The sequence below is a fragment of the Octopus bimaculoides genome, chromosome 25, assembly GCF_046866305.1.
Source record: "Octopus bimaculoides isolate indiv1 chromosome 25, ASM4686630v1, whole genome shotgun sequence".
Classification (NCBI taxonomy): domain Eukaryota; kingdom Metazoa; phylum Mollusca; class Cephalopoda; order Octopoda; family Octopodidae; genus Octopus; species Octopus bimaculoides.
The window spans coordinates 562,899-590,157 of NC_142952.1; the positions used below are offsets into that span (position 1 = coordinate 562,899).

The window sequence follows — 27,259 nt, forward strand, 5'->3', positions numbered from 1 at the left end:
TTCTTCTCTCCCTTTCTTTCTCTCTCTCTCTCTCACTCTCTTATCCTTCTTTCCTGATTTATTCCTTTTGTTTGTTTTTTCTTTTCCTCTTCATCCTCTCCCTCCTCTCTTCTCCCCCCGCCTCCACCTCCCTTCTCACCCCCCTCACACTTATATTTATTTTTCCCCTTAAAACACCAATATTCAATTTCGTTAATCCTTTTACTGAAATTAATTAAGAAAAAAGCTTGTTGTTGTTATTAGTTTGATTGTTGTTGTTGTCGTTGTTGTTGTTATTCCACTTTCTGTTTTCTCACAGAAAGAATTCCAAAGAAATGGTAAATATATTCGCAGAATTCAACAATTTATTTTCTTTCATTGCTATTGATTTATTTACAATGTGAAATCACATCCTCCTGGGGCCATATTTTACACCGAGAATGATGGATCCTCCACCGGTTTCGACGATCATCTCAACGTCCGACTTCTTCTTAAATTAACATATACGTGGCTGAGTGCTCCAATGCGGCACATTGGCAGAATCGTTCGATCGACAGAGGAATGAAACTGTGCCGACTCTCCTTAGTCGACAACTAAGGAGAGAATGAGCTTGTCTGTGGTGTGTGTGTGTGTGTGTATATATATATATATATATATATATATATATATATATATATATATATATATATATATATATATATATATATATATATATATATATATACATATCGCACCATTTTCTTTCTGGCTTTACAGTGTAAGCATGGCCGCTTCACTAGCCATGTGCACCAAAGAAGAACGAAGAGCAGTGATCCGATTTCTCTGGAAAAGGCAACAATGCAAGACACAGTGCTTTGCTGACCAGAAAACTGAAGCCCCCAGCAATTGGCACCAAACGCCGAAACCTATTGTCGAAGAAAGTTTTGTTGTTGCATGACAATGCACGCCCACACACGGCCGCTCAGACCATTGAAACCATTAACTAGTTGGGTTTTGAGGTGCTGGAACACCCTGCCTGCATTTAATTGAGGATACCCTACAAGCCACCCAAGGAAATGATGAAAATCCTTCACTCAGCAGACAACGTAAGTAACCCCCTCTTTTTCTTTCTTTTCCTTCATGTTCTCGCCCAAGCTACGCAGCACAAATGTATGTGGCCTGGGACCACCTTGGAAGCAAGGATACTTACTCAACGATCTCAGGTCACTGGATTCGGATGTAATGGTCATATGAGACTAACTTCAGCCTGAATTCCGAAGTCTTACCCGAGTGACCAGTTTGCTTCGTGGGGTCTCCACGTCCAACCCAGCATGTTCTTCCCTTTGGGATACCATCTTGTTATTCTCATTTATATTTAAAATTTTCAAACTTCACACTTGTTTCCACAGTTTACACACCATCACTTTGTTATTTCATTTTATTGTCGATTATATATATATATATGTATGACCCCACCCTGTCTGTCTTGTACTGTCCCTCTGTGTAAAGCCCTTAAGGGCCAAGTAAGAATTGAATTTCTTGTCGAACAACCACACACATATGATTTGTTTATAGTGATCAAATGTTCGTATTCACATAAGCTCACAATCTCCATCAAATCCATATTTCCTGTACAGGTGCAACATGTGCCACATGTTAGATGTCGAAATGATCGCAGAGCAACACGAAATGAAGTGCTTTGCTCAAGAACACAACGCAACGCCCAGTCTGAGAATCGAACCCACTATCTCGCAATCGTGAGTGCAACACCCTAAGCCATGCGTCTCCATAATATATATATATATATATATATATATATTTCTGTTTTCCTATGTGTTCGTTCCGTTGTCTGTAGTTCATTGTTCTAACGTCCTGTACCCTGATATGCATCTATATACACATGCAGATGAAAGTATATACATATATGTGTGTATACATGCATATATATTTTTTGTATTATATATATATATATATATATATATATATATATATATATATATATATATATATATACATAAATTCCGTGATTGTAGACGTCTTCTGTTTTACTGGGCCTCTTTTGGCAAGTGCTTTCTTTTTAAGTACTGAACACACACACACACACACACACACACACACACACACACACACACACACACAAGACATTCTCGCGTGCATTCACGACAACGATTTGTCTCTGTGCTCCCCCATGGCCGCGACCAGAGACCTGCGGCGTTTGAATTTCCCTCAAAATGGCGGCTGTTACACTTTTTCTTTTCTTTTCATTTTTCTTTTTTCCTTTTCATTTCCCCTAAAAGCATTATTATGTTGATTGCGTATCCAACTCCTCCCGCATTTGTTTTTCCACCCTTACGCCAATATTGGATTCCCAATTAACAATCTACTTTTATACACACACACACATATATATATATATATATACACACATACATACGTACATACATCCACACACACACACTCACACACACACTCACGCATGCACGCACACACACATGTATGGTTATATGATATTGAAAACAGGTGAGCAAATGGAGTAGAAAATATTTCTTTTGGTTCAATAGTTTAATAATTGTCACTGGCATTATGAAGGTGTTGGTGTGATTGTTGTCGTAGTGGTTGTTGTTGTTGTTGTTGTTGGTGGTGGTGGTGGTGGTTGTATTGGTGGTGGTGGTGACAGTGGATCTTGGTTGTAGGATGGCTGCCGTGGTAGTAATCATGGTGTTGGCGGTGATACTGGTGGTAGCAGTGGTACTCATGATGGTAGTGATGCTGGTGGTGGCGGTGGTGGTGGAGATGTCGAAGGCTGATAGCAGTGGGGGTTGTGGTGGTGGCGGTGGCGGTGGTGGGTGCAGTAAAAAAAGGAGTAAATGGAAAGAAGGGGGGTGGGGGGGGAATAAGTAAAGTGAAACAAGAAATGAATGTAATTAGGAGATTTAAGCAAAATGTCAAGGATTGTTTATATCTTGGTTCTCTGGTATATTGGAGAATATTGTGAGGGTGGTGGTGGCGGTGGTAATTGTGGTGGTGGCGGCGGCGGCGGCGGTGGTGGTGGTAATTTTGGTTATTATTGTTGGTGGTAGTTTTAGTGTTGATGGTGATTGTGGTGGCTGTGGTCATCGAAAGAGAAAGAGTGAGTTCAGAGAGAGAGAGAGAGAGAGAGAGAGTAGGGGAGAGAGGAAGAGAGAGAGAGAGAGAGAGAGAGAAGAGGAGGAGTATGTTGAGATATCGATTATTTTTTAAAATTTTATTTTTAATTGCGGCTTCAGTGAAAACTGCTATTTAAAGCAAGGATAAGAAGATTTAAATATATACAGAAATAACACACACACACACACTCACACGTGTGCACGTTTATGTATGGATATATGGATGCATGCGTGAATCTAAATTGCACATAAGACATGGATTCATCTATCTATCTATCTGTCTATCCCTGTTTATATGTGTGTGCAAATAGAATGACAGGCAAACAAGCAGACAAACAGACAGACAGACAGAGAGAGAGAGAGAGACAAACAGACCGACAGATACATAGATAGGTAAATAGATTGATAAATGGATGTATATATATAGAGAGAGAGGCGGGGGAATGAAGAGTGGGAGAGCGATTGATATACGTCCGTATGTGACGACACAGGCGCCCATATTGGCGGAGAAGTGGTCTGAGCTTTAGAGAGAGGAAATTATTGACAAGAAATTAACCATTCTTAGTTAATGTTTCTTCTTTCGGATCCTTGCCAAATGAATCCCAATCACCATATTTACAGATCTGTGATTCTACGAAAACCACCCTAGATTCCCTGACGTAACAACGCCATCTTAGGAAAACAGTTTTTCTTCTTTTCTTTCTTTTGTTTTCGCAATTGTATTTTGATTAAAACCATTCTTTTCAAATTATGAAGTGGAACAGAGAAGAAGAAGAAAAAGTAAAACACTTGATGACCGGTGTTAGTTTGTTTACGTTTCCGTAATGTAGCGGTTCAGCAAAAGTGAAGGAGCGTGGCCTAGCGTTTCGGATGTTGCACTCACGATTGCAAGATCATGGTTTCGATCCCCAGACTGGCCGTGTGTTGTGCTTTTGAGTGAAACACTTCACTTCATGTTGCTCCAGTCCTCTCGGCTGGAAATGGTTAACCTTGCGACGAATTGGCATGGATGGACGGGATGGTGACTGAGGAGAAGCACCGAAACAGGTCCCGCAAGCCCTGTTTCGTATTCAAGGAACGATTGAAGGGAAGAATAGTACAAGCCATGCTGAGAATAATCGTGACTGATTGGGAATGGTTGTTCAACCACATCGAAGAATGACAGATGATTGATTGATTGATTCAACAGAAACCCGACACAATAAATATCACGCTTAAAAAAAAAAAAATGAAGTACTGGGGTCGATTCGTTCAACTAAAACCGTCTCGAGGCGATGTCCCAGCATGGCCGCAGTCGAATTCATTCAACGAAAACCCCTCGTGGCAGTGGCCGCTATTGAATTGGTTCAACTAAACCCCCCGAGGAGGTGCCTTAGCATGGCCGCAGTCCAATGACCGAAACAAGTAAAAGATAAAAGATAGCCAATTTCAGTTTCAGGTCGGGTACCAAATGAACCGATCACATACACCCGACAAGTCATTTGCTGTTTTGTTGTATTTAATAACGCATTGATATATATGTGTGAATACCAGACACTCTTTCTGTGTAGTTTAAAAAAAGATTTTTATCTATAAATCGTCAAATTGTTTGAAATACCATAATTATTAACATTTTAACATTTTAAAATTAATAATCTTGTGAATTGAGTATTTTTTGTTTTGTATTGTATTATTAACAGTAAATGTATTTGTTTATTTGTCCTCAAATTCCAGTTGACGTTTTGCAAAACTGATACAATCTTTGTTTAAAATGTTTTTTTTTAAATTTGAATTTCTTATTGCTGTCGCAGTCGTGCTCAATGGTGGTGGTGGTGGGGGGGGATGACGATAGCGTCGATGGGCTCAAACGGTGCAGACACAACGTGGTCACAAAACCACGATGTCCACTACGATCGTCGGCCCGTAATCCTCCCCAAACGGCCACGCGAAGTAATTGCAGTGAAACCCACAAGGCTTTGGTTGGCTCGAGCTGTAGTAGGAGATACTTTTTCAAGGCGACATGCTACGAGATTGAACCTTGAACCGCATGGTTGCGAAGCGAACTTTTTACTACGCAGCCACGCCTGTCAATACATCTACATAGTTTTTTTTTTGTTGTTTTAGGTTTTTGTCTAAAACTTCGTCTAATCGTCTGAACATCGTGATTATTAATATGTTTTACAAAACAACATTTTTAATTTATAATTCTGCCAACAGAGTATTATTTTTATTCTGAAAAAATAAATTCCGTTCGTTTATTTGTACTCAAATTCTAGTCATATGTTTGTAAACGCAATCAAACATTTTCTTTAAATCGCTTATAATTTCTTGTTCGCTTCTGTTATTGATAACATCGCTATTGTTGTTGTTGTTAACGTATGCTAAATGTTTTGATGGATTTTTTTATTTCTTTACATTTTTTTTCCAATGAAAAATGCTCGTAGACTTTATTGTCGAGTATCTTCTTCGAATATTCTTCATTTATCGTCGTGGTTATTACGAACAAAACCAAAATCTTTCGCTTATATTACTGCACCGCTATTCAGTCTCGAAAGAAGTGTTTAAAATTTTCTAAAATAATATTGATTTCATAATCAATCACAAGGGCCCCAAAGAGCAAATTTCTCCCCAAACCCCTCTCTGTCCTAAAAAATCAGATATCGGTAAAATACCGGTACTCCGTCGGTCACGAAGATAAGGGTTCCAGTTGAACTGGAGCAACGTGGAATAAAGTGTCTTGCTCAAAAAACACAACGCATCACCTGGAGTCGAACTCATGACCTTTATGATCGTAAGCCGCACGCCTTCACAGCAGCAGAATCAGTAAAAGAAATTCCCCTTCACTCCCGCCCCTCCCTGGCTACGCTACTAAATAAAGTCAAACTGGTGTCTCTCGTTTCTTGTGTCTCTCAGCATTCGTTTAACTTCTCATTAGAGACTCTTTCACTTCACCATCAAGAAAATGCAGCAAGCATTTGGATGCATCGAAAAAGGTCTTTCTATGTTCGAGGATATGGATCCAAATGCTCAACGCTTTTCCGTGATTACGGAGGCTTTGCTCCTTATAATGTAATCCTTGAGGAAAAGAAGACAGTTCAAGGAACTTCCGACCGGTTTTTTTTAAACGCATCGAACAACAAGAACAGCCAGAGTCAGCTGTTGATGTTGACGATCCACAGCCATCTCCATCCGCGATGGAAACCACCAAATTGTGTGTACGTATTGATAAATTGAAAATAATTAAATTTTTTTTTACTATTGCAAAATAATAATACGCAGCGAAAATTTTAGGAAAATAAAAATAAGAAATGAGTGGAAATTTTACCGGTGCGTGTGTTAAATTATAAGGCACAAAAAGAAAATGACTCTCCCCAAACACAACAGAATAATTACTGAATTTGTTTTTTTAAGCTTAAAAAAGGCTTTTATTTTACCATGTCTTTATTGCAAACTGCATAAATAAAGCATCCGCGATGTACGGTAAACACCGCTAAATTGTATTCGTAAATTTAGATTACGTTTTTTTTTTTTTTACTGTGGTGTATTAAAAAAAATAAAAATTATTTGTAAGCTTAAAATAGGTTTTTATTAACCATGTATTCATAAATAAATGCATTCATAAATAAAGTACAGAACTGGGAATAGTTATTATCGGTTTAGCCTAGAGACAAGTAAATTCGGTTTAGCCTAGCCTAGAGACAAATTAATTCGACTTAAGTCGTGTCTCCTGGAACCAATTAACGACGTAGGGTGAAGTATGCCTGTATTTATCTCTCTCCCTCCCTCCCTTATACATAATCTTTTTACTCAGGGTGCGCATTGAAAGCCAGTGAACAGTAATTGACGAAACCGGTATGACTTTGAATCCCTTTAATAATTCAAAATAATGACTTTTATTCCTCTTAATTCTACCTCAGTTCATCTAATTGTATATATTTATCGTTACTTTTCATTAAAACAAGCCTTTATTTCTTTGATATCCAATGTGCATTTTCGCTTTTTTTCTTCTTCTTACTTTCCCCATATCTTTTCCACGTGTAGTTTCTATTTTCTTTTTGAAACATATTTCTATTATATATATAATGCGCACACACACACACACACACACACACATACACACACATTTCAGCAGCGTAGCAAAGACAGCAACCGCTTCCCCGATCACACTCTTCAAAATTGGCGCCTTTTATAAAATGTATAATCAATAAGTTCAAAATTGTTTGGCATGTGTCACGGGGCCTGTATTTTATGGGATCGCTGCCCCTAAATTTAGAACCTGGCTACACCCTTGATCTCTCTCTCTCTCTCTCTCTCTCTCTCTCTCTCTCTCTATCTATCTATCTATCTGTGTGTGTGTGTATGCGCATGCGTAAGCATCTATTCATGATCCCGAAATGAACCAAAGAAGAGGAAAACCTCCGTAACTTTCAAACGGTCCCTGCTCACATTTTTCTTACGAACATCAGATAAACCAGCCACCGACACTCAGGTACTCCTCGGTAAACAACGCCTTCCATGCGTTTCTAAATCATGACCCATCCTACATGCTGCAATTAAGTTAGACATGGTCGGGGCTCATAAAGGACCCGCTTGTTTCCGTTGCACTGCCTTTGTTTCGATTAATTTTGAACAACATTAATGGTCAATTTAGGTGTAACAACAACTTCGTCGTTATTAAGCTGATGTCTGGAACGAATTTAAGCGAGATTCCGATTTAAAAACAGGATGTTTATATTGCAGAACCAGAAACCGTCTCAGACGGCTTGGTATCAAAAGGGTTAAGTTATACACGCACACAGACACACACACACGCACGCGCGCACGTACGTATGTTTGTATGCGTGTATAGTGTTGTATCTGTTGATAGCAAATGTCATTAAAGCGTTGCACATTGCTTTCTTTGTGTTGTAAAAAGAACTGAGACGTCAGTGGTGGAGGCGGCGGCGGCGGCGGCAACACATAATGCAGATCAGAGACGAGAAGAGAGAGGAAGAGACATAGGAAAAGCGAGACTGAAGTGAAAGTACGAGGGAGTGGTAGGACGGAGTGAAGGAGAAAGAACGAGTGAATGGGAAAGAAAGAAAAAAGAGAAAGAAAGAGACATAGAAAGGGAAGAGATAAGCATAATCCAAACAGTTACAAAACGATGACCAAGCCCCGTGGTGGGAGGGACTAAAATGCCATTGAGGAGGATCGACATCGAAAATCGATGGAACGAGAAGAGAGCGAAAGGAGGAAGGAAGGTGTGGCCAAAAAGAGACAACGTTGTTAGACATAACCAAGCGAGAAAAAGCGTAGTTTCTGTTGTTTGAGGAGTTTTGGCGATTTCGTAATCATTTTCGGTGCATTCGGTTGGATACTGTATAGAATTAAGGTCTTCTTCTTGTTGTTGTTGATGTGTAACTCCAGGTCAGCCCTAAAAGCGCAAACTTGCGATCAGCGACATTCCAATCGTGATCACCTAGACTTTGTTTTTGATACAGTGTGCATGAAAAGACGGCACGCCTACGCAGAGGTGACGCAGAGGTGTCGCCCCCCCCCCCCTCCGCATGCGACTTTGTTCCCTCATAATTTTCAGGTAGTGTAGTTTCGATTATATTGGAATTTAATATGACAAAAACGAAAGAAAGAAAATTTGGAGGGTTCGCAAATATTTTCCAAATTTCATTTTGTGATAGACGTGTGTCGTCAGTAAGAATGTGTTGCGCACCAACCAATGTTTTCTCTCTTTGTTTTTTTTTCGCATTAAAGTCCGACATAATCGGAATCTACACCATCTCAGAGGAGTTTGTAAGAAATTTCACTTACGACTAACAATTTTTCTGAAAGTTATGAGGAAACAAAGTCGACGGGGTGGGGGTGGACATTTGTATCTCCGATCTGTGTGCGCGTTTTCTGTTGTAGCTGTTATTGTCGTTGTTGTTGGTGCTTTGCCCAAAGACCTCATCCAACAGACTTATGGTGAAAGGCACTCCAACCGTGACCGCCTCGTCTTTACACAAAATATATTGGATTACATGTATCTGTGTGTGCGCTTTTTAATGTCAGTAAATATCCCCTAGTTTATGAAAAAAAAATACAAAAATCCATGTATAGAACTGTGCACTTCACAGTTCCAGTGACGCGGTGTTTGGCTGATGTACGCATGCTCACATGTCCGAGATTGGAAGTTGCACGCTAGGGAGAGAGAGCACTGTCGTTCACGCAGTGCTGACCCTTCTGTGCTGGCGAAAGGTAATGTTTCTTTTTGACTCCACGTGTGCTGTTCTTGAATGTGATAAAGTGTAGAGTAGAATTAGATGATTATCCTGCTTCCAGCTTCAGTGTTGCTGCCAGCATTTGAAAAACGGGGCAGATTTCCGCCCCACCTTATTTTGTGATTTAGGTGGGATTTTTGAAAAGACAGGTGGAGAATTCGCGGCGGTGTTCAGGAAACGTGTTTTGAGGAGAAGTTTGGCTGCTATTTCTAACGTCTGCGTAGAGGCTTCTATCACTGACTTGTTTCAGGATTAAGTTGGAAGAGGGAGGGAAAGAGGGAGTGGGAGAAAAAGAGAGAGAGAGAGAGATTGGTTAACTGTTTTCTGCTTGCCGTGGACTCTTGCAGGTAAGAGGTGTCGGAGACCACGCCTACTTCATCCCAACGGAAGTCTCCATTGTGATAACAAGTCTGTTCGACTGAGCAATGACGACGGTTATTTGGCGGGTATTCTCGGGTGGTGATGGAGTAATAAGACAACGTTGTGCTTAATAAAGTTGGTGTTCTCTTATTCTTTTATTCCTTTATTCTTTTTCGTGCTTTACTCATTGGACTGCGGCCATACTGGGGCACCGCCGCGAACGGCTTGCTCGAATAAATCGGTTCCGGGATTTATTATTATTTTTTTTATGCCTGATACTTATTCTAGCGGACTCTCTTTGTCGAGCTGCTAATGCTACATGGACGTAAACAAACCAGCACCAGTTGGTGGGGAAAAACGTGGACACAAAGACACGCAATCATATTCACACACGTACATACACACAAACACACACACGCACGCACGCACGTGTATGTATGTATGTATACACACGCACACTCACACACACACACACAGCCACGTACATATATACGACGGTCTTCCTCACCAAATTCACTCACAAGCCCGGGGTTATAACAGAAGGCTCTTATCGAAGATGCCACGCAGTGGCACTGAACCCGAAATTGTGTGACTGCAAAACAAATTTCTTGATCGCACCTTTGTGTGTGTGTGCGTGCGCGCGAGTGTGTGGAGAGCGCGCGCACGCGAGAGAGATAGCTACAGATCTAGGTGCATGAACTGTATTGCCATGTGCAGACGTTGTGGATGCGGTCTGACAATGGACGGGTGTAGGATTGGTCGGCCGGTATTTGTAGATGACGTGGTGCTTCTTGACTCATCAGAAGATGATCTCTCCAACATAAACTGAATGGTTTCGCTGCCAGCACAAGAAATGAATTTTATGGGAACCGCTTGTGCCCTGGGAGGAGGCTCATGAGAGGTAGCTTCACAGATACCAGGAGCTGGTAGTAAAAAAACAAAAAGAAAAAGTAAATGTCCTTGCCGAATCATATAGACTCATGAGGGCCGGTGCTCCTGGTTTCCATGGCTTATATATTTCCTCACCCGGATGGGACGCTGATCCCTCGCAGAATGACTCATTTTGGTCAGCTGAGAGGACTGGAGCAACGTGAAATGAAGAATTTTGCTCAAGAACACAACGCGTCGCCCGGCCCAGGAATCGAAACTGCAATCTTATGATCGTGAATCCAACACCGTAACCACTAAACTTCGTACCTCCACTATAGAGCTGGAAGAGGAGTGCAGAAATGTTATCGAGTCCCCTTGTTTCTACCTTTTCAGGGTTTTCCCAAGTTATTACCTCACAGCACAGATCCTCGTTAGCATCGTCCAGACATTAACACTGTCCATTTTTCCTTTTTAGTCTGGGAGGAGGGAGTTTCGTGGTTCTTGTGTGCTAGCGTTTTCTTCGTTTTTGTGTCGGAGGGGAAAAGGTAGGTTTGGTGTCTGTGGGGAGAGGGTGGAACTGAGAAGGTGAGGGTGTGGTGAGGTGAGGTGGGGGCTCCAAATCTGTATAACTTGCCTTCTTCCTTTTTCTTTGCTTTTTGTTCTCAATTACATCGACCCCGTAACTGGTACTTAATTTATCGACCCCGAAAGGATGAAAGCAAAGTCGACCTCGGCGGAATTTGAACTCAGACGAAATACCGCTAAGCATTCGGCCGGTGTGCTAACGTTTCTGCCAGCTCGCCGTCTTACAATCTGTCTCTTATTAACCAACAGCAAAACACACACACACACACACACACACAATTCTTAATTACATCAATACGATATCCTATTTTCTATGACAAACTTGCTGAAACACAGCGTTAAAAACTCCTTCACGGCTGTCAAACACTGATTATGAACTAAAAGTTTGAGAAGCTAAAAGTTTGGTACTCTAAACTCCACCATTGCCCTCTTGTGTAAAACTTTCGAGATCTTTTGGGGAATAAAAGTTCGCGAAAGAAAATATTTTGCTAATGAGATCGAAGCCGGACATTTGACGCACTGTCCAGAGCCAAAACTGATAGAAATAAAATCCCAGTTTTTTGTAACGATCGATTTCTGTTTTTTTTTAAGCGACGTAAAATAGGTCAAATAAAATAACAAAAAAATAGACTGAAATATTTTTTTTAAAATGGCGAGATTAAAATGAATGAGAAATACAGGAATTGAATAAAGGAGGCAGAAGAAGTGAGGAAATAGGAACAAACTGGAAAGACGAGGAAACCATTTGGTATTAAAAAAGAGATTTAAAAAAAAAAAAAAAAGGAATGAAGAAAAAAAGGACGAATAAAGGCAACAGTCGCGCACGCGCGCATTCTCTCTCACTTTCTCTCTTTTTTGTTTTTCCTCTCCCCTTTATCATTTCTCCCTCTTTTGTCTTCACGTTCTTTCTTTCCTTCTTTTCCCCCTCGTTTTCCACCGCCTCTCTTCCTTTTTTTTTGCCCTCTCTCTCTCTTGTCTTCCCTTTCCTCCCCCTTCTCTCTCTCTCTCCCTCTCTTTCTGACTCTATTTTTGCCCTCCTTTTCTCTCTACTCCAACTGACGGTTTCTTTTGTTTTCCCATTCGTCTTCTCTTTCTCAACGTCTCCCCCTCTCTCTCTCTCGTATGCCTTCCTCTTCTCCCCCTCTCTCAATCTATGTCTCCCTTTGTTCTCTCTCTCTCTCTCTCTCTCTCTCTCTCTCTCTCTCTCTCCCCCACTTGTTCAGAGGCGCCAGGCTTTGCAGCTGAGGAAACTTAACGGAAAACATACAAAAGGAAATCGAAAAGAGAAGCTGAGACGTCTTTTATCTTTTACTGGTTCGAGTTATTGGACGGCGGCCATGCTGGGGCACCAATCAGAAGGGCTAAAGTCGAACAGTACTTACATTTTAAGCCTGACACATATTCTATCGGTCACTTTGCCGAACCGTTAAGTTACGAGGGACATAAACAAACCGACACCAGTTGTTACGGGATTGATTGGGGAATAAATACAACAGACATATATGCGTTGTATGTGAGTGTGGGGCGGAAAAATGGAGAGAAAGCAAAAGAGGGGAGTGAGTGAATGAGAGAGAGGGAGAGGGAGAGAGAGGAATTGATAAGAAAGAAAGAAGAGAGAGAAAGAGCGAGGGTGAGAGAGACAACGAAAAGAAAGGTGGAAAGTCTAGAGAGAAAAACTGGGAAAAGAAGTGAAAGAGAAAGGAAGGAAACAAAAAGAAAGAGAAAGGGAGAGTGAGGGGTGAGGTAGCGAAGGAAAGAGAAAAACAAGGAAAGTGGAGAGGGGGAAGACGGAGAGAAAGAGAGTGAGAATGTGAAAGGAAGAAGAAGAGGTAAGTTCTAGAAAAAGAGAAAGGTTCGGTAAATGAGAGAGAGGGAGGAAGGGGGTAAGGGTAAGAGAAAAAGGATAGAAAGAATGAAAGGGTCAAGAAGTGAGAGGGGATAGAAATGGATAGGGGGGGAAAGAGAATAAATATGAAGAAAGAAAGAAAGAAGAAAAAGAAAAGTAGAAAGAGCGAGGAATATTGAAAGAAAAAGAGCAAGATGGGAAAAGGGGAAGAGAGAAACGACCAAGTGGAAAAGGGGGACGGAGAAGAAGAGTAAGGGCGGTTGTAAGTAAAAGAAGTAACGAAGAGACTGAGAGAAGGCGGAGAAAATGTGACGAGCTGCCAGGAGTAACTAATCCTAAAAATGACTGTACAGTGCGTGTGTGTGTGTTTGTGTACGCCTGAGTGTGTAAGTAAATGTGCGTTAGTGTGTGGCTGAATGGGTTGTACGTGAATGTGTATGTGCGTATGTCACTGTGTGTGTATATAAGTATGCGTGAGTTTCGATTTGAGTGCATGTGAGCTTGAATACGTGCGTAAGAACAATTGTGTGTGTCTATGTCTGCGTGTGTATGTGTGTGTGTGCCTGTGAGTAAATACATGGTGAGTATGTAAGTATGATGAGTTTATATATACATATGAGTGAATGCGTGCGTATGATCAATATTGTATGTGTGAGTGAGTGTGTAATCGAAAGTGAGGCTGACTGGCATCGTCGCAGCAGTCGGGGGGAAAACCGCAGCTAACGGCAGCAGCATGCTAACAAAGGAGGTTTTGTTTGTGTGTACCGACCGCCGACTTCAACAACAAGACAACAGCATCAATGTAACTATGGGTAAGCGAACAACATATATATATATATACATCTTATTTATATTATACGTTATAGGGAGAGAAAGACACACATATATATATATATATATATATATATATATATATATATATATATATATATGTGTGTGTGTGTTTATATATATATATATATGTATATATACACACATATATATATATATATAAGTATGTATGTATATAGATATATATATATATATAAACACGCATATAAATACGTCATAAATATAAACTTTTAACTTTCTGTTATCTTTGTCAACAATAATAATTACCCCACCCCCCACCATCATCTGTCTGGTTTCACACACACACACACACACATATACATACATATACATACATACATATATATATATATATATATATATATATATATATATATATATACATCTGTTTATCTCTCTCTATATATGTATATCTTCTCTATTTTTTTCGTTCTCTCAGGTTGTTTTGTTGATGTTATTGTTTTCAAACTTGTTAACTTTAAACCTATGCTTCTGAGGACCGACGTGTATATATATATGTACATATATATATATATATATATATATATATATATATATATATATACACTCACCACCCTCGGCTGAGGATTGCCATCATCTCTAAGCTTCAAAATTCCGAGTAAAGATGCAAAACTGGCCCCGAACCAATTTAATTCAATTAATGGAATCCTCTGTCTATGATATTGCAAAGTTCCCTTTGTAATTTCTCCGTTAAGTTATTTGGGAAGCAGAAATATTTGTAAACACTCAACTTCGCGACTATGTATATATATATATATATATATATATATGTATATATATATATATATATATATATAACACTTTATGTGTGTGTGTGTGTGTATAAACACGCGCGCCGCGATTATATATATTTATGCTCACAGATATGCGTGTATGTGTATTCGATTTTGTTGATGCGATCCAGTTGTTCGTAGTAATCTATTGATTGGAAACGAATTGTAATTATTTAATTTCTTCTAAACACACACTCACCCACTTGAGCCCTTAAACGTATTCTCCCAAGTGGACCCAGCTGTTTTGTTGTTAGACACTGTGTGTGTGTGTGTGTTTAAAGGAGGAGCTGCGGACACTTGTGCCTCGCAGAAAGGCAGACTCTGCGTTAAGAGTGTTTGAAATGACAATGGTTAATGGTGGGGGCACTTTCAAATGTTGGTACAGCTCACGGTCAAGGCATTCACTCCAATCAAGTTTTATATCGGCAAGATTTTAGTCCTTCGTCCCTCTATACGGTTTGGGTCGACCCGTGGCTGTAAACGTACACGACAATTAATTGCCCCGGATGCTAACGCGTACTGGGATCAGAGCTGAGTACACAAGACTGCCAAAGTGCGAACTTCCTCAACCATTTGTTGGCCAGGACCAAATATTTTTCTTTTATTTTCCGTTTGTTCCATTTGGATACAACAAAGCCAGAAACTCCTCGTAGCTTTAGAAGTGAAAGATCAACTTCGATATAAGTTTCCATCGTTCCTGTTTTAAAATATCAGTATTAACATTATTACGTAGACACTCGTTGAATTTAATCTCACACTGCTTGATACAAGTTTTTATTGCTACCTTGGGCTCGGCATTTTAATTGTATAACCTACTTTTTATACATATGTATATATATAAATATATTCTGCTATCATAGTTCCATTCTCCGTCTCCACTTGTTTAAATATTTGGTGCGTTGATGTGTATACATTAGCATCTTTTATACATACGTAATTACATATATATATTTATATACACTCAGACATACATGTATGTTTGTGTGTGTTTAGTTAACTTCATAATTTGAATTTACTGTTCTAAAAAAAGAAATAGATAATTCGCATGTGTGTCTGTGTTTGGAGGGGAAGAAAGTCTGCGATTGTGTATCAGTGTCCGGCTTTGTCTTCAGGATTCTTCTGGAACTAAACTTTTAAAACTCAACCACGCTTATGTGCATATGTAGATACGTACTTACAAACTGCACAAACACACACACACTAATCTTCTCTTTATAAATATATATATGTCTACTAACTCTTTATAAAGTTAGTAAATTTCACACACCCTTGGCTTTGTTGTCTCATTTTATTTAACACACACACACACATATATATATGTTGCTTTGGTGTGGGAGGCCTTTGCAGGAAAGAACTCCCCGCCGACGCATTAGAGTTGGTATTTATTTAAGAAACAGGTAGGTGAGGATTCATTTTGTTGCTGCACCCGGCACAAACACACATGTGTAAGTGTGTGAACACATACATGTGTGTGTGTGTGTGGAAGTCTTACACTGAGATTTTTTTAACACGACTGGTCAGCTACTATGTCCATTTGTGTGTATGATATATTTATGTACTTGTGTGTGTGTGTACATACATTCATATATATATATATATATATATATATATATATATGCACATACGATATACATATATATACACACACGCTCACTGAATAAAACAGCTGCTGATATCTTCTCCCTGTCTTCCTCCCTGTCCTCTCTTTATCTCCTATACACACACACATGTATATGCTCATTGTATTACTTTAGACTCTCAGCTTGTGTGTGTGTGTGTGTGTGGAGGTTGTGACGTTTAAGCATTTTCCCAACTCCATAGCGACAATGTCCTAATTGCAAATCTGTATATTAATGAAAGGGTATCTATCTATCTATCTATCTATCTATCTAAGAACATATATGTATCTCCCTTCTATAAACATGTATATATGCACACACACACACACACGTGAAAGCGTCCACCATTTGGGTTAGACCTGGACCTATATTTCCCGTATTGGCCACGTGTATGAACAGATGCAAATTTGAATTTGTAAACAAGTCTTTGTGTGAATGGGAGGAGGGTAAGAAGGGGATGGGAGGATGGTGATGTTTACAAATGGGTGTGTGTAAAGGAAAGAATGTGTGTGTGTGTTGAAATACACAGGCACGCAGCTATACACACATCGTTTCATTTCTAATTATCCTCTACGTAGATACGCAGGTAATTAATTCATCGAGTTACGACGTGACAGTGAGAAAAAGTTCCGTATCCATCCTGCATTTCCCACGGAAAGACAACTTGTTTTTAAGTGGTCAACAACAAAACACTCCACCTGAACTTTGCAGCCCACTTCTTGCGTATATAAAGTTTATATGTTGTTCGGGATGTTTGAACACCGATCAGTCCTGGATGGGTTGACAGACGGCACGAGTAAAACCCGTGAAGGCCCTAAACACTTAAAAGGTGTTTAATAACCCCTATATATATGGAATTCAAAATACAAACTATAATAAACCATAAATTTTTTTTTTTTTTTTTTCAAAAGGAGAAAAAAACTAACAGAAAGACGGAAAATAATGTTTATTTTCTGTGTCCTTCGACTTTCTATTTTGAAAGGTTTTCTCGTTTTTCTTTTAAATTGCAAAGTCTTTGATCAGATCCTTTTGGAAATTATATTCCATATACACATATACCTCGATTATTATTTTAGCAAGTTTAAACTGACATGGTTTCTATGGCTGGGGATGCTGTTGCTGGGGCCAACCACTTTACAGCAGGCACTAGGGTTCCCTTTTCTATGCCACCTGTGCTGTCGAGGCCAGCATGCAGTTTGCAGGATGACGAGCCCTGAGCAAGTTGGGAAAGGGGGTCAGCTTCGTGCTTAGGGTTAGGGAATTACTATGAGGGATGGCAGCAGAGCAGATTCCTGCAGGGGCAACTGCATAGCTACACGCACTTATATATGTGCAGCTATATACACACGTGTGTGTGTATATATATATATATGCGTGTATATACGATAGACACATACAAGCACAAATAAAAACCTGGTAGCAATGTTCAGGTGAGAACACAGGTGCATTCGTATATATTTTTGCTTTGGTTAGCATTCCACCTCAATTAATATATTAACATCCTTTTTTTTAATCAATTCGGTTACTAAGGCCGGTTGCCGAGGCCTAGGCAAGTCATTAATTCATTAACAAATTTCATGAATAAACAAAAAATTTACAATAAGTAGAATGAATTTACAACAAAAATATGTAATGTTTTTTCAAAACATTGTAATATGAAGAAGGGAGTCATTATGAGAAAGGATTGGTAGTGACTGGTTTTTTAGGTGTGAGGGAAGGTGGGGGTGGTTGTTTTTGTTAAGAAGCTTGTTTTGCAACCATGTGGTTTCAGGTTCAATATCACTGCGTGACACGACACTTTGGGTTAAGTGCCCCCCTGTTATAGGTTTGGGCCAACAAGTGCTTTGTGAGTGGATTAGGTATATAGAAACTGAAAGAAGCTCATCATACACACAACTGTCTGTGTGGTGTGCTTTTAGTTTCGTAGATGTCATCGTCGTCATCAAGTAATGTTTGCTTCCAGTTTTCCATGTTTGCTTGATGGGGACATTTGTTTCCCATTACCATATTAAGTGAAGGGCAATCAGTCGGTAACAAGCTCTCACACACACACATTTACAATTATACAACAGGTTTCTTTCAGTTTCCATCCATGAAATCCACTCAACACTTTGGTTAGCCAGGGGCGACAGTTGAAGACACTTGCCCCCCCCCCTCCCCACAGTGTCATAAGGTGGAGCACCGTCTTTAGTTAAGCAAGTTGATCCCAGCACTTATTCTTTGAAAGCCTAGTACTTATTCTATTGGTCTCTAAAAATATATAAGTATATATGTGTATATATATATGTGTGTGTGTGTGTATATATATATATATATATATATATATATGTGTATATATATATATATATAGGTATACATGTGTGTGTGTGTGTATATATATATATATATCTCTAGAAAGAGGGTGAAAGACACACACACAGTGGCGACTATTTTTCTATCTAAAAGGACACACATCCTTTCTTTAAGAGCAGTTTCAAATTATTCTCCTTAAGCTCTATATTTTATACTGGAATCAGAATTGTTTTTATTCTTAGAAAAAGCATTTCTAACAAAAGCATTGAAATACTTCGCTTAATGAGGACATTAAAAATATACATGTGCCCACACACACATCTATATAGTTTTTACCTAATTTAAAAACTTGTTTGAGACTGTCACTTGTTAAATATCATGAAACAAGAATTTTCTCAAACTTAAGTCAATGACAGCAGTGTTTTTGAGGTCACAAGACCAGCTAGAAATAGCAGCAAATTTTCCACCTCAACCGTTTCATAGTATTTTTTACCTTTTACTTGTTTCAGTCAACAAACTGACTTCGTTACTTTTGTAATTTTAAACCTCGTACTTATTTTATCGGTCTCTTTTGCCAAACTACTTGGTTATGGTGACATAAACAAACCAACACCAATTGTCAGGCAGTGGTGGTGAACAAACACAGACACAAAGTTGAAAAAAGAACACACACACACGCATACATATACATACATATATATATATATATATATATATATATATATATATATATATATATATATATATATACACACACACACACATGCATACACAGATACATATACATACATACATACATACATACATACATACATACACACATGCATGCATGCATGACAGGCTTCTTTCAGTTTCCATCTACCAAATCTAGTCAGAAGGAATCAGAGCATTAGTCAGCCCAGGGCTAAAGTAAAAGACACTTTCCCAAGGTGGCACACAGTGGAATTGAACCTGACCCCACATGGTTGCCTTTTAACCACACAAGCCACCCCTGCACCTATTCTTTATCATTTTACACAAAGTATCCGTAACAAACCTGCAGATCACGACCGTTTTGTGCAGAACTAAACTCAAAATTCTTCTTCTTCTGACACAGGTTGTACTCTTAGCAAACTGTTCTTCGCATAGAAACTATCAAATTACTTGTGATTATTTAGAAATTGCAGTCTACTCTCTCTGCAAATGCCTCTTTATTGATTTAAACTGTTAAATAAATTAAGGAAAATCATTTGTGATGATGACAACTACAATGACAATCTATTATTACATGTCAACTCAGCTTCAACTGCCAATAAACCTTACATTAATAAATTGCTCAAATAACAGCTGCCTGAGATGATTGCAAACCCGCATTCAAATTTTACTTTAACACACACACACAAACACATACACATTTGTGCACACATATAAATATATATATATATATATATATATATATATATATATATATATATATATATATACGCGCATCATTTTTATCACTTTCCAGCTCTGCTTGATCTCTCCTACCTCTCTCTTCTAAAATGTGAGTAGTCATTCAGCTCTTCTACAGTAAGAAGCCTGTTCTGCTTTGGCCCTTTTCTCTCATACTTAACCCTTCGTTTCACTGCATAAAGTTTCCCCATCAGGGTTTGTAGTCTTGGTAGCTGCTGCAGGGCAAAAGAGAACCCAGTTCTTGCTGTAAGGTGGTTGGCATTAGGAAGGGCATCCAGCTGCAGAAACCCTGCCAAAGCAGACACTGGAGCATGAAGCAGCCCTTAGACCCGCTGGATCCTGTCAAACCATCCAACCCATTCCAGCTTGGGTTGAAGGAGAATGATACAGGGGCTGATTACCCAGTTTCCATGACAAAGAAGTGGCTGAGATCACAATACTTCCTCTGACCAGGATGCCAGTCTGTTGCAGGGTTCCTCACATGCGGTTGAGTGGCCTGGATCAGTGTGAAATGAAGCATTTTGCTCATAAACACATCACATCACCTGGCCTGGGAACTGAACTATGATCTTGAGCTTATGAGTGCAACACACTAACCACTAGGCCATGTGCCTTTGCGTAACTGGGCTGTATGAGTCTTTAAAACTAATGAGAGTAGTATTTGCATATTTGAGACAAGTGAGTAGCATAGCTTTTCCTAAACTCCATATTTACTTGCTCAAGATGTCATGCAGTGGGATTGAGCCTGAGTCCTCTTGGTTGTAAAGTGGAACTTTTTAGCTATTCATCCATGCCTTTGTCCACCAATAAAATACTGGAGAAGTGACAGATAAGTCACACAGTAGGGGACATTTTTGTAATAGTTTTTTTCCTTTATGATACTCTCATGCACACACACACACACACACACACACACACACGATGGGCATCTTTCAGTTTTCATCTTCCAAGTTCATTCACAAGTCTTTGGTCTACAGTAGAAGACTTTTACCCATGGTGCCACGCAGTGAGACTGAACCCAAGGCCACCCGGTTGGGAAGCATTACCTGGATAAAGACAAAGTTGTGTGGTTATTGTTTGCAGAATATTTTACTGAGTTTCGACGCCAACAAACCAAAGACCATTCCTCTACAAAACTGTTTCAAAGCATTCACATTTTAATTAAAACCTTCCATTGTAATTTTATGTGAGAACCTCTTTGTTAAGTTACGTTCCAAACACTAACTTAATGAGAGTTCCTTCACCAAAATTCTTTCATTATTTTCAAAATTAATTGAAATCCATGGACAGTGTATTTTATTGGAAATGTTGTCATAAAAAAAGATGAAAAATCAACAAAACTATTTTTCACCAACAATTTGATGGACCATCAATTAATCTGAGTGGATATCGAAAGATATCAGGTCACTTGACCTGCTGGAAATAACAGCCAAATCTCCCTTGAATCAAACTTAATGGTGTAACACCTAAATACATGGTCTTCTATTGTTTACTTTAATGTTTACTTCTATTACTTCAGCCATTGGACTCCGGCCATGTTGGGGCACCACCTTGACCGGTTATATTCGAACAAATTGCACACACACCCCACCACCTTTTTTAAGTCTCGTACTCTTTTGCTGAACTGCTAAGTTACATAGACATAAACAAACCAACAGCCGTTGTTAAGTGGTGTGGGGAACAAAATCTGACACAAAGACACACACTCACGCACATATAAACAATGACAGTGTATTCTATCGGAAATATTGTCATAAAAAGATTAAATGAAAGAAATATAATTTTCACCAACAATTTAATGGACCATCGATTAATCTGACCGGGTTCTAAAGATGATCGAATGAGAAACCTCTATGTGGTAACTTGACCTGCTGGAAATAACAGTCAAATTCCACTCAAATCAAACTTAATACCTAAATACATTATCTGGAAGATTAAAAAAATGTGCCAGACTTGATTATCATAACTGGAATGTGTTTGAACATATAGGTCTACTGGATCATGGCTGACCAGGGGTTAAACAGCAGCAACAGTAACAACAACAACATTCATATAAGTCTACTGGATCATGTCTGACTTGGGGTTTACACAGAAACAACAATAACAAGTATTATCATATACAATCTGCTAGATCAATGCTTATCTAGGGGTTGATAAGAACACCATGGCATTCATTTAGGTCAACTGGATTAGTGCTGACCTGGGGTTAAACAGCAACAACAAGAACATTTCCATTTAAAAGTTTGATATTAATTTGGCCAATGCACTTGTGTGGTGTAAGGTCAGTTTAGAAACTGTTACAAAATACACACACACACACACACAAATACACATACACACATATACAGACACACATACACACACAAACACACATATAAACACACACAGACACACGATGGCAAGGCTTTGGATGGCCTGGGGTTTTAGTAGATAACACACTTGCCCAAGGTGGCACTCAGTGGGACTGAACTGAAGACCACACGGTTGCCAAACGAGCTTCTCAACCACACGGCCATGCTTTGCACTTTTTAGTGGCAGAAAACAATGGAGATCCGACCGATTCCATGGAAAAGTTGCAGAGAATAAACGGGAGATGGTGAAAAGAAATGGCAACGACAGCTATTGGATGGCTTTTGTTTCACAGTCGGAATTAACAAACTACTAATGTTACTGCTGCTGTTGTAGCTGTACCACCACCACCACCACTTAACAACAACAACAACACTGACAATGAGAACAGTTCCATAATCACCAATTAGCAAACTACTCATATTACTGCTGCTGATGCTGCTGCAATCACCACCACCACCACCACCACCACCTACACCACCACCACCACTACTACTAACACCTTCAATTTACAAACTACTAATATATTAATACTGCTGCTGCTGTTGTTACTCCTGCAGCCATATTGCCAGTACACCACCACCACCACCACCACCACCACCACCATTATGAACTCCATCCTCACCCACCACCAACAGCAGCAACAACAACAACAATTCTAGCATCACCATCACAAACTCCACCACCACCACCACCACAACAGCCATCAACTCCACCACCACAACCAAGGCTACCACCACCACCCCACCACACCCATCACCACTGATAACTACTACACCACAACTAGCCATCAACCACCACCACCACCACCACCACCACCACCACCACCACCAATACCATTTCTGGCCAAAGAGGGAGCCTCTATGTGGTTGCTCGACATGCTGGAAATAGCAGCTGAATTTCCTTTAAATCCTGCACCACTTAAGTTAGGAAAAGGACACCTTGGATGAAGTGGTGTTGGGTTTCTTGGACACAGGAAAAAGACAGGATGGTCATGGCTAGAATGTCTTTGATCATAGGTCTGCTTGATGAGGATTGGCCTCAGGATAACAACAACAACAACAACAATAACCACTACTATCACCAGCACCAATACTTTACTGTTACCACCACCACCACCGCCAGCACCACCATTGCTAGTCTAACACCTTCATCAAAATCTATACCACCACCACCACCAGAACCAGCATCATCACCACCACCATCACCACCACCATCACCACCATCATTATCACCATCACCACATCCTTTATTACTCCCACCACCACATCCATTACCACTCCCACCATTACCACCACCACCTCCGCAGTTATCACAGTTCCTACCAAGCCCACCACCACCACCACCACCACCACCATATTGATTTAGTACACCTAATTTCTATGCTAACCATAATACTACTTTCCCTGGTAATTAGCAGATTTTATTGCTACAAAACAATAACGAGACTTCTAATTATGCCGTAGCGAACATAAGAAACAGGAATTTGGAAAAACTTATTTTTGATTCCATCTAACAAATTAGATTGCGATTTAATGACGGAAGGACTTTTAAGATTTCCAAGTGCATTCTCTCCTCTTTATCTCTCGCATTTCATGCATGCCTGCATGCGTGCACATATGTGCATAGCCATGTCTGGTGAATTTCATGATTGCAATTCCTGAACTAATTCTGTTGATACTTTTTCCTGAAAACGGAATTTGCATAAAGGAAGGAAATCTCAAGATTTTGTCTTCGTTCTTCTTCTTCTCCTTCTTCTTCTTCTTCTTCTTCTTCTTCTTCTTCTTCTTCTTCTTCTTCTTCTTCTTCTTCTTCTTCTCACTTGTTACTTTCTTCAAGAAAGTTTTCTTTTTTTTTTTTGTATCATATTTTTTTTTTTTTGTCTTTCATCTTTATCTGGGGTACTGCCTGAAAGGGATTACTTGAACAAATCGTCCCCTGGACTTGTTTTTAAACCTCATACTTATTCTGTTGCTATCTTTTCCAAAACTGCTAAGTTACAAGGACAGAAACAAACCAACACCAGTTGTCAAGCTCTGGTGAGGTTGTGACCCCACGATTTATTTGTTTTGTATTTTTTAGGTCTGGTGCTCATTTTACCAGATTCTTTTGGCGAACTATTAAGTTATGGGGACTTAAACAAACCAACACTGGTTGTCGAGTTGTGGTAGGGATGCAAGGGGCAAACACAACACAAACACACATATACAATGGGCTTCCTCACAATTTCCATCTACCAAATTCACACACAAGGCTTTGGTCGGCCCAGAGCCATGATAGAAGATGCAAAGGTGGAGCATGGTGGGACTGAACCTGAAACCACATCATCATAATCATCATCACCATCACCATCATCACCATCATCATCATCGTCATCATCATCACTGTTATAGTCATCTTGAAAGAGGGTGGATGGCCCTGGTTGAAATGCCTTTGATCAAATGTCTTGTTGATCACCAACACTGTCACCACCAGTGCAGTGATACATCAGCATCATCATCTTCAAATGTGTGTGTGTGTGTATCTATACCTATCTATCTATCTATATATATATATATATATATATATATATATATATGCATGCACACACACACACATACACACACACATACTTCTTTGGTGTGTGGGTGGGGAGTGGGTAGGGTGGTAGGGATTAGTTGATTGTTTATGAATTTGCTGATTCTGTTTTTTCCTCCCTTTCAAAATGTCAGAAACATATTTGACAGAAAATGTCAACTTGTAATAATGTTTTATTATTTAATTCTGATATTTAACAACAACAACTACTACTACTACTACTACTACTACTACTACTACTACTATAATGATAACTACAACAACAAACAGAGTTATTCACTAGCATACACTTAGGCCCATCTACACCTACACACACACACGCACACACACACAACTGCATACTCACATACAGCCATGCATAGACACATCTCCATGGATATATAGATAGGCATATACACATAGACACGCCTACATATATACATATGTACATATACACATATATATCTGTATAGAGATGCATACCCATACATTCGTATACACGTGCATGTCAACACTTATGTCTAGAGGCAGACAGTGGTGTATGCATACAAATGCACGTTTTCACATACACATACACATACAGATGCCCATACATTGACATATGTACACTCATACCCTTGCACATATACAGTCTTACACACACACACACACACACACACAGAGTACATAGGTAAAGCAAAATAATTTCCATGAATAAAAAGAAATGGTTCATATAGATATTGAATGTTGGGCCTCGCAGAGGCAATGGCCGAGACCTTTGGCATTATGTTGTGCTTGATAAGAAGACCCATCAAGCCAAGCAAAATCGCAGTCATGGCAGATACTGGTGTCACGCAAACGGCACCCGTGCCAGTGGCACATATAAGCACTCGTTACACAGTCAGAGTGGTTGGCATGAGGAAGGGCATCCACCCGTAGAAATCATGCCAAGACAGACTGGAGCCTGGTGCAGCCTTGCAGCTGGCCAGCCCTGGTCAAACTGTCCAACCCATACCAGCAAGGACAACGGACGTTAAATGATGATGATGATGATGATGATTGAATGAATGAAATGTGTGTGTGTGTGTGTGTGTATGAATGTGTATACAAGGCATTAACATGCACTAATCTAGGACAGAAAGGGAGAAAACATCTCCCCCTGGGTTGTGAACCTTATATCAATTGTATTCTAAGTGATTGTATTTACTGATTGCACCAAAGCGCATCAAGTGTCTCCTGTGTATCTAACAGCTCCCTCTCTCTCCACGTATCACATGAGGATCACAGACAATGTCGTAGTCACTTAACCACTCATTAAAGGCTGCTATTTTACTTCTGTCTATCATCAAATTACACACTTCTAATTTATAATTCATATTCTTGAGATTAATTCTGTTCATAAGCATCGAATTTAAGTTCCTGAACATAACGGTTTATAACCAAGACATTTCATCCAATACTCCATCAATTTTTGCTATTTAATAATTTTTAAGAATGTTTTATGAATATATTCGAATGTTTTTATTTAGTTTTGTTTTTTTTTCTCTCATAAGATATGATGTTGTTTCAGCTAAACCAATGTTCGTTAATTGCATAAGAAGTATATTTTGTAATACTTTTAATTAAATTTTTAATTAAAATTTATTTCTGAATACATTAAGTTTTGGGGTGCTTTATTTTTATTTCGAACACAATTTAACAGTGATTTATTTTTCTCCTTATTTTGATTTCTATTTAATTATTTTTAATTATCGTTCTTTAATTTTTATTCTTTTTCTTTAAATATTTAAAAAAAATAATTTCTTTTTAATAATGAAAAGAAAAGTAGTTTATTTATTTTTTATTTAATGTTTTATTTAATTTACATTGCTTCCTCACTTAATTCACAGTAAATTATTTACTGACAATTAATAGCTAAATCTTATATATTGCGAACTAGTTGAGTCGTTAGAGCAATGAATAGTAGGCCTTGAGGTGTTGGTATTGTTCCTCTGCTTCCTGAGTTCAAATCTCACTGAGGTCAACTTTACATTTTTTCTTCCCTTCGATAATCAATAAAGAACAGTGAGGATTTGGTTCTTTCCTTTATCATGGAATAAACATTTTTGTATCATGAGAATGGTTATAGATGATGCTATTCTTTGGATTGAACCTTCATTTCCAAATCATAAAGATAAAGTAATTTCTAGACTTACAAAATAAATAAATAAATATTGGGGTCAATTTGTTTGACTAAAACCTTCTAAGGCTGCAATCCAATGACTGATACAACTAAAAGGTAAAAGATTAGATTTCCCAACAAATTCCTGGTTATTCTCAAAACCAAATGAAACAAGCACATGCACAATGTATTTCATAATATGCATATACATGTGTGTGTGTGCGTGTGTATCTACGTGTAAGC

At 39.0% G+C, this 27,259-nt stretch overlaps 1 protein-coding gene across 2 annotated transcripts in view; it reads left to right on the forward strand.

The window, feature by feature from the left end:
* Positions 1-27,259, forward strand: part of LOC106870888 (uncharacterized) — a 141,608-nt gene that overhangs the window by 5,715 nt on the left and 108,634 nt on the right. The window contains exon 2 of one of the 2 annotated variants that reach the window (XM_089341819.1): positions 736-1,064. Coding sequence is in view for 1 of the 2 variants with exons in the window: in XM_089341818.1 (XP_089197944.1) it covers positions 13,735-13,813 (79 nt within the window). In the remaining variant the exon portion in view is untranslated. Of the gene's footprint in view, positions 1-735; positions 1,065-13,700; positions 13,814-27,259 lie in introns of those variants that run through there. The other variant, XM_089341818.1, reaches the window with a different exon arrangement.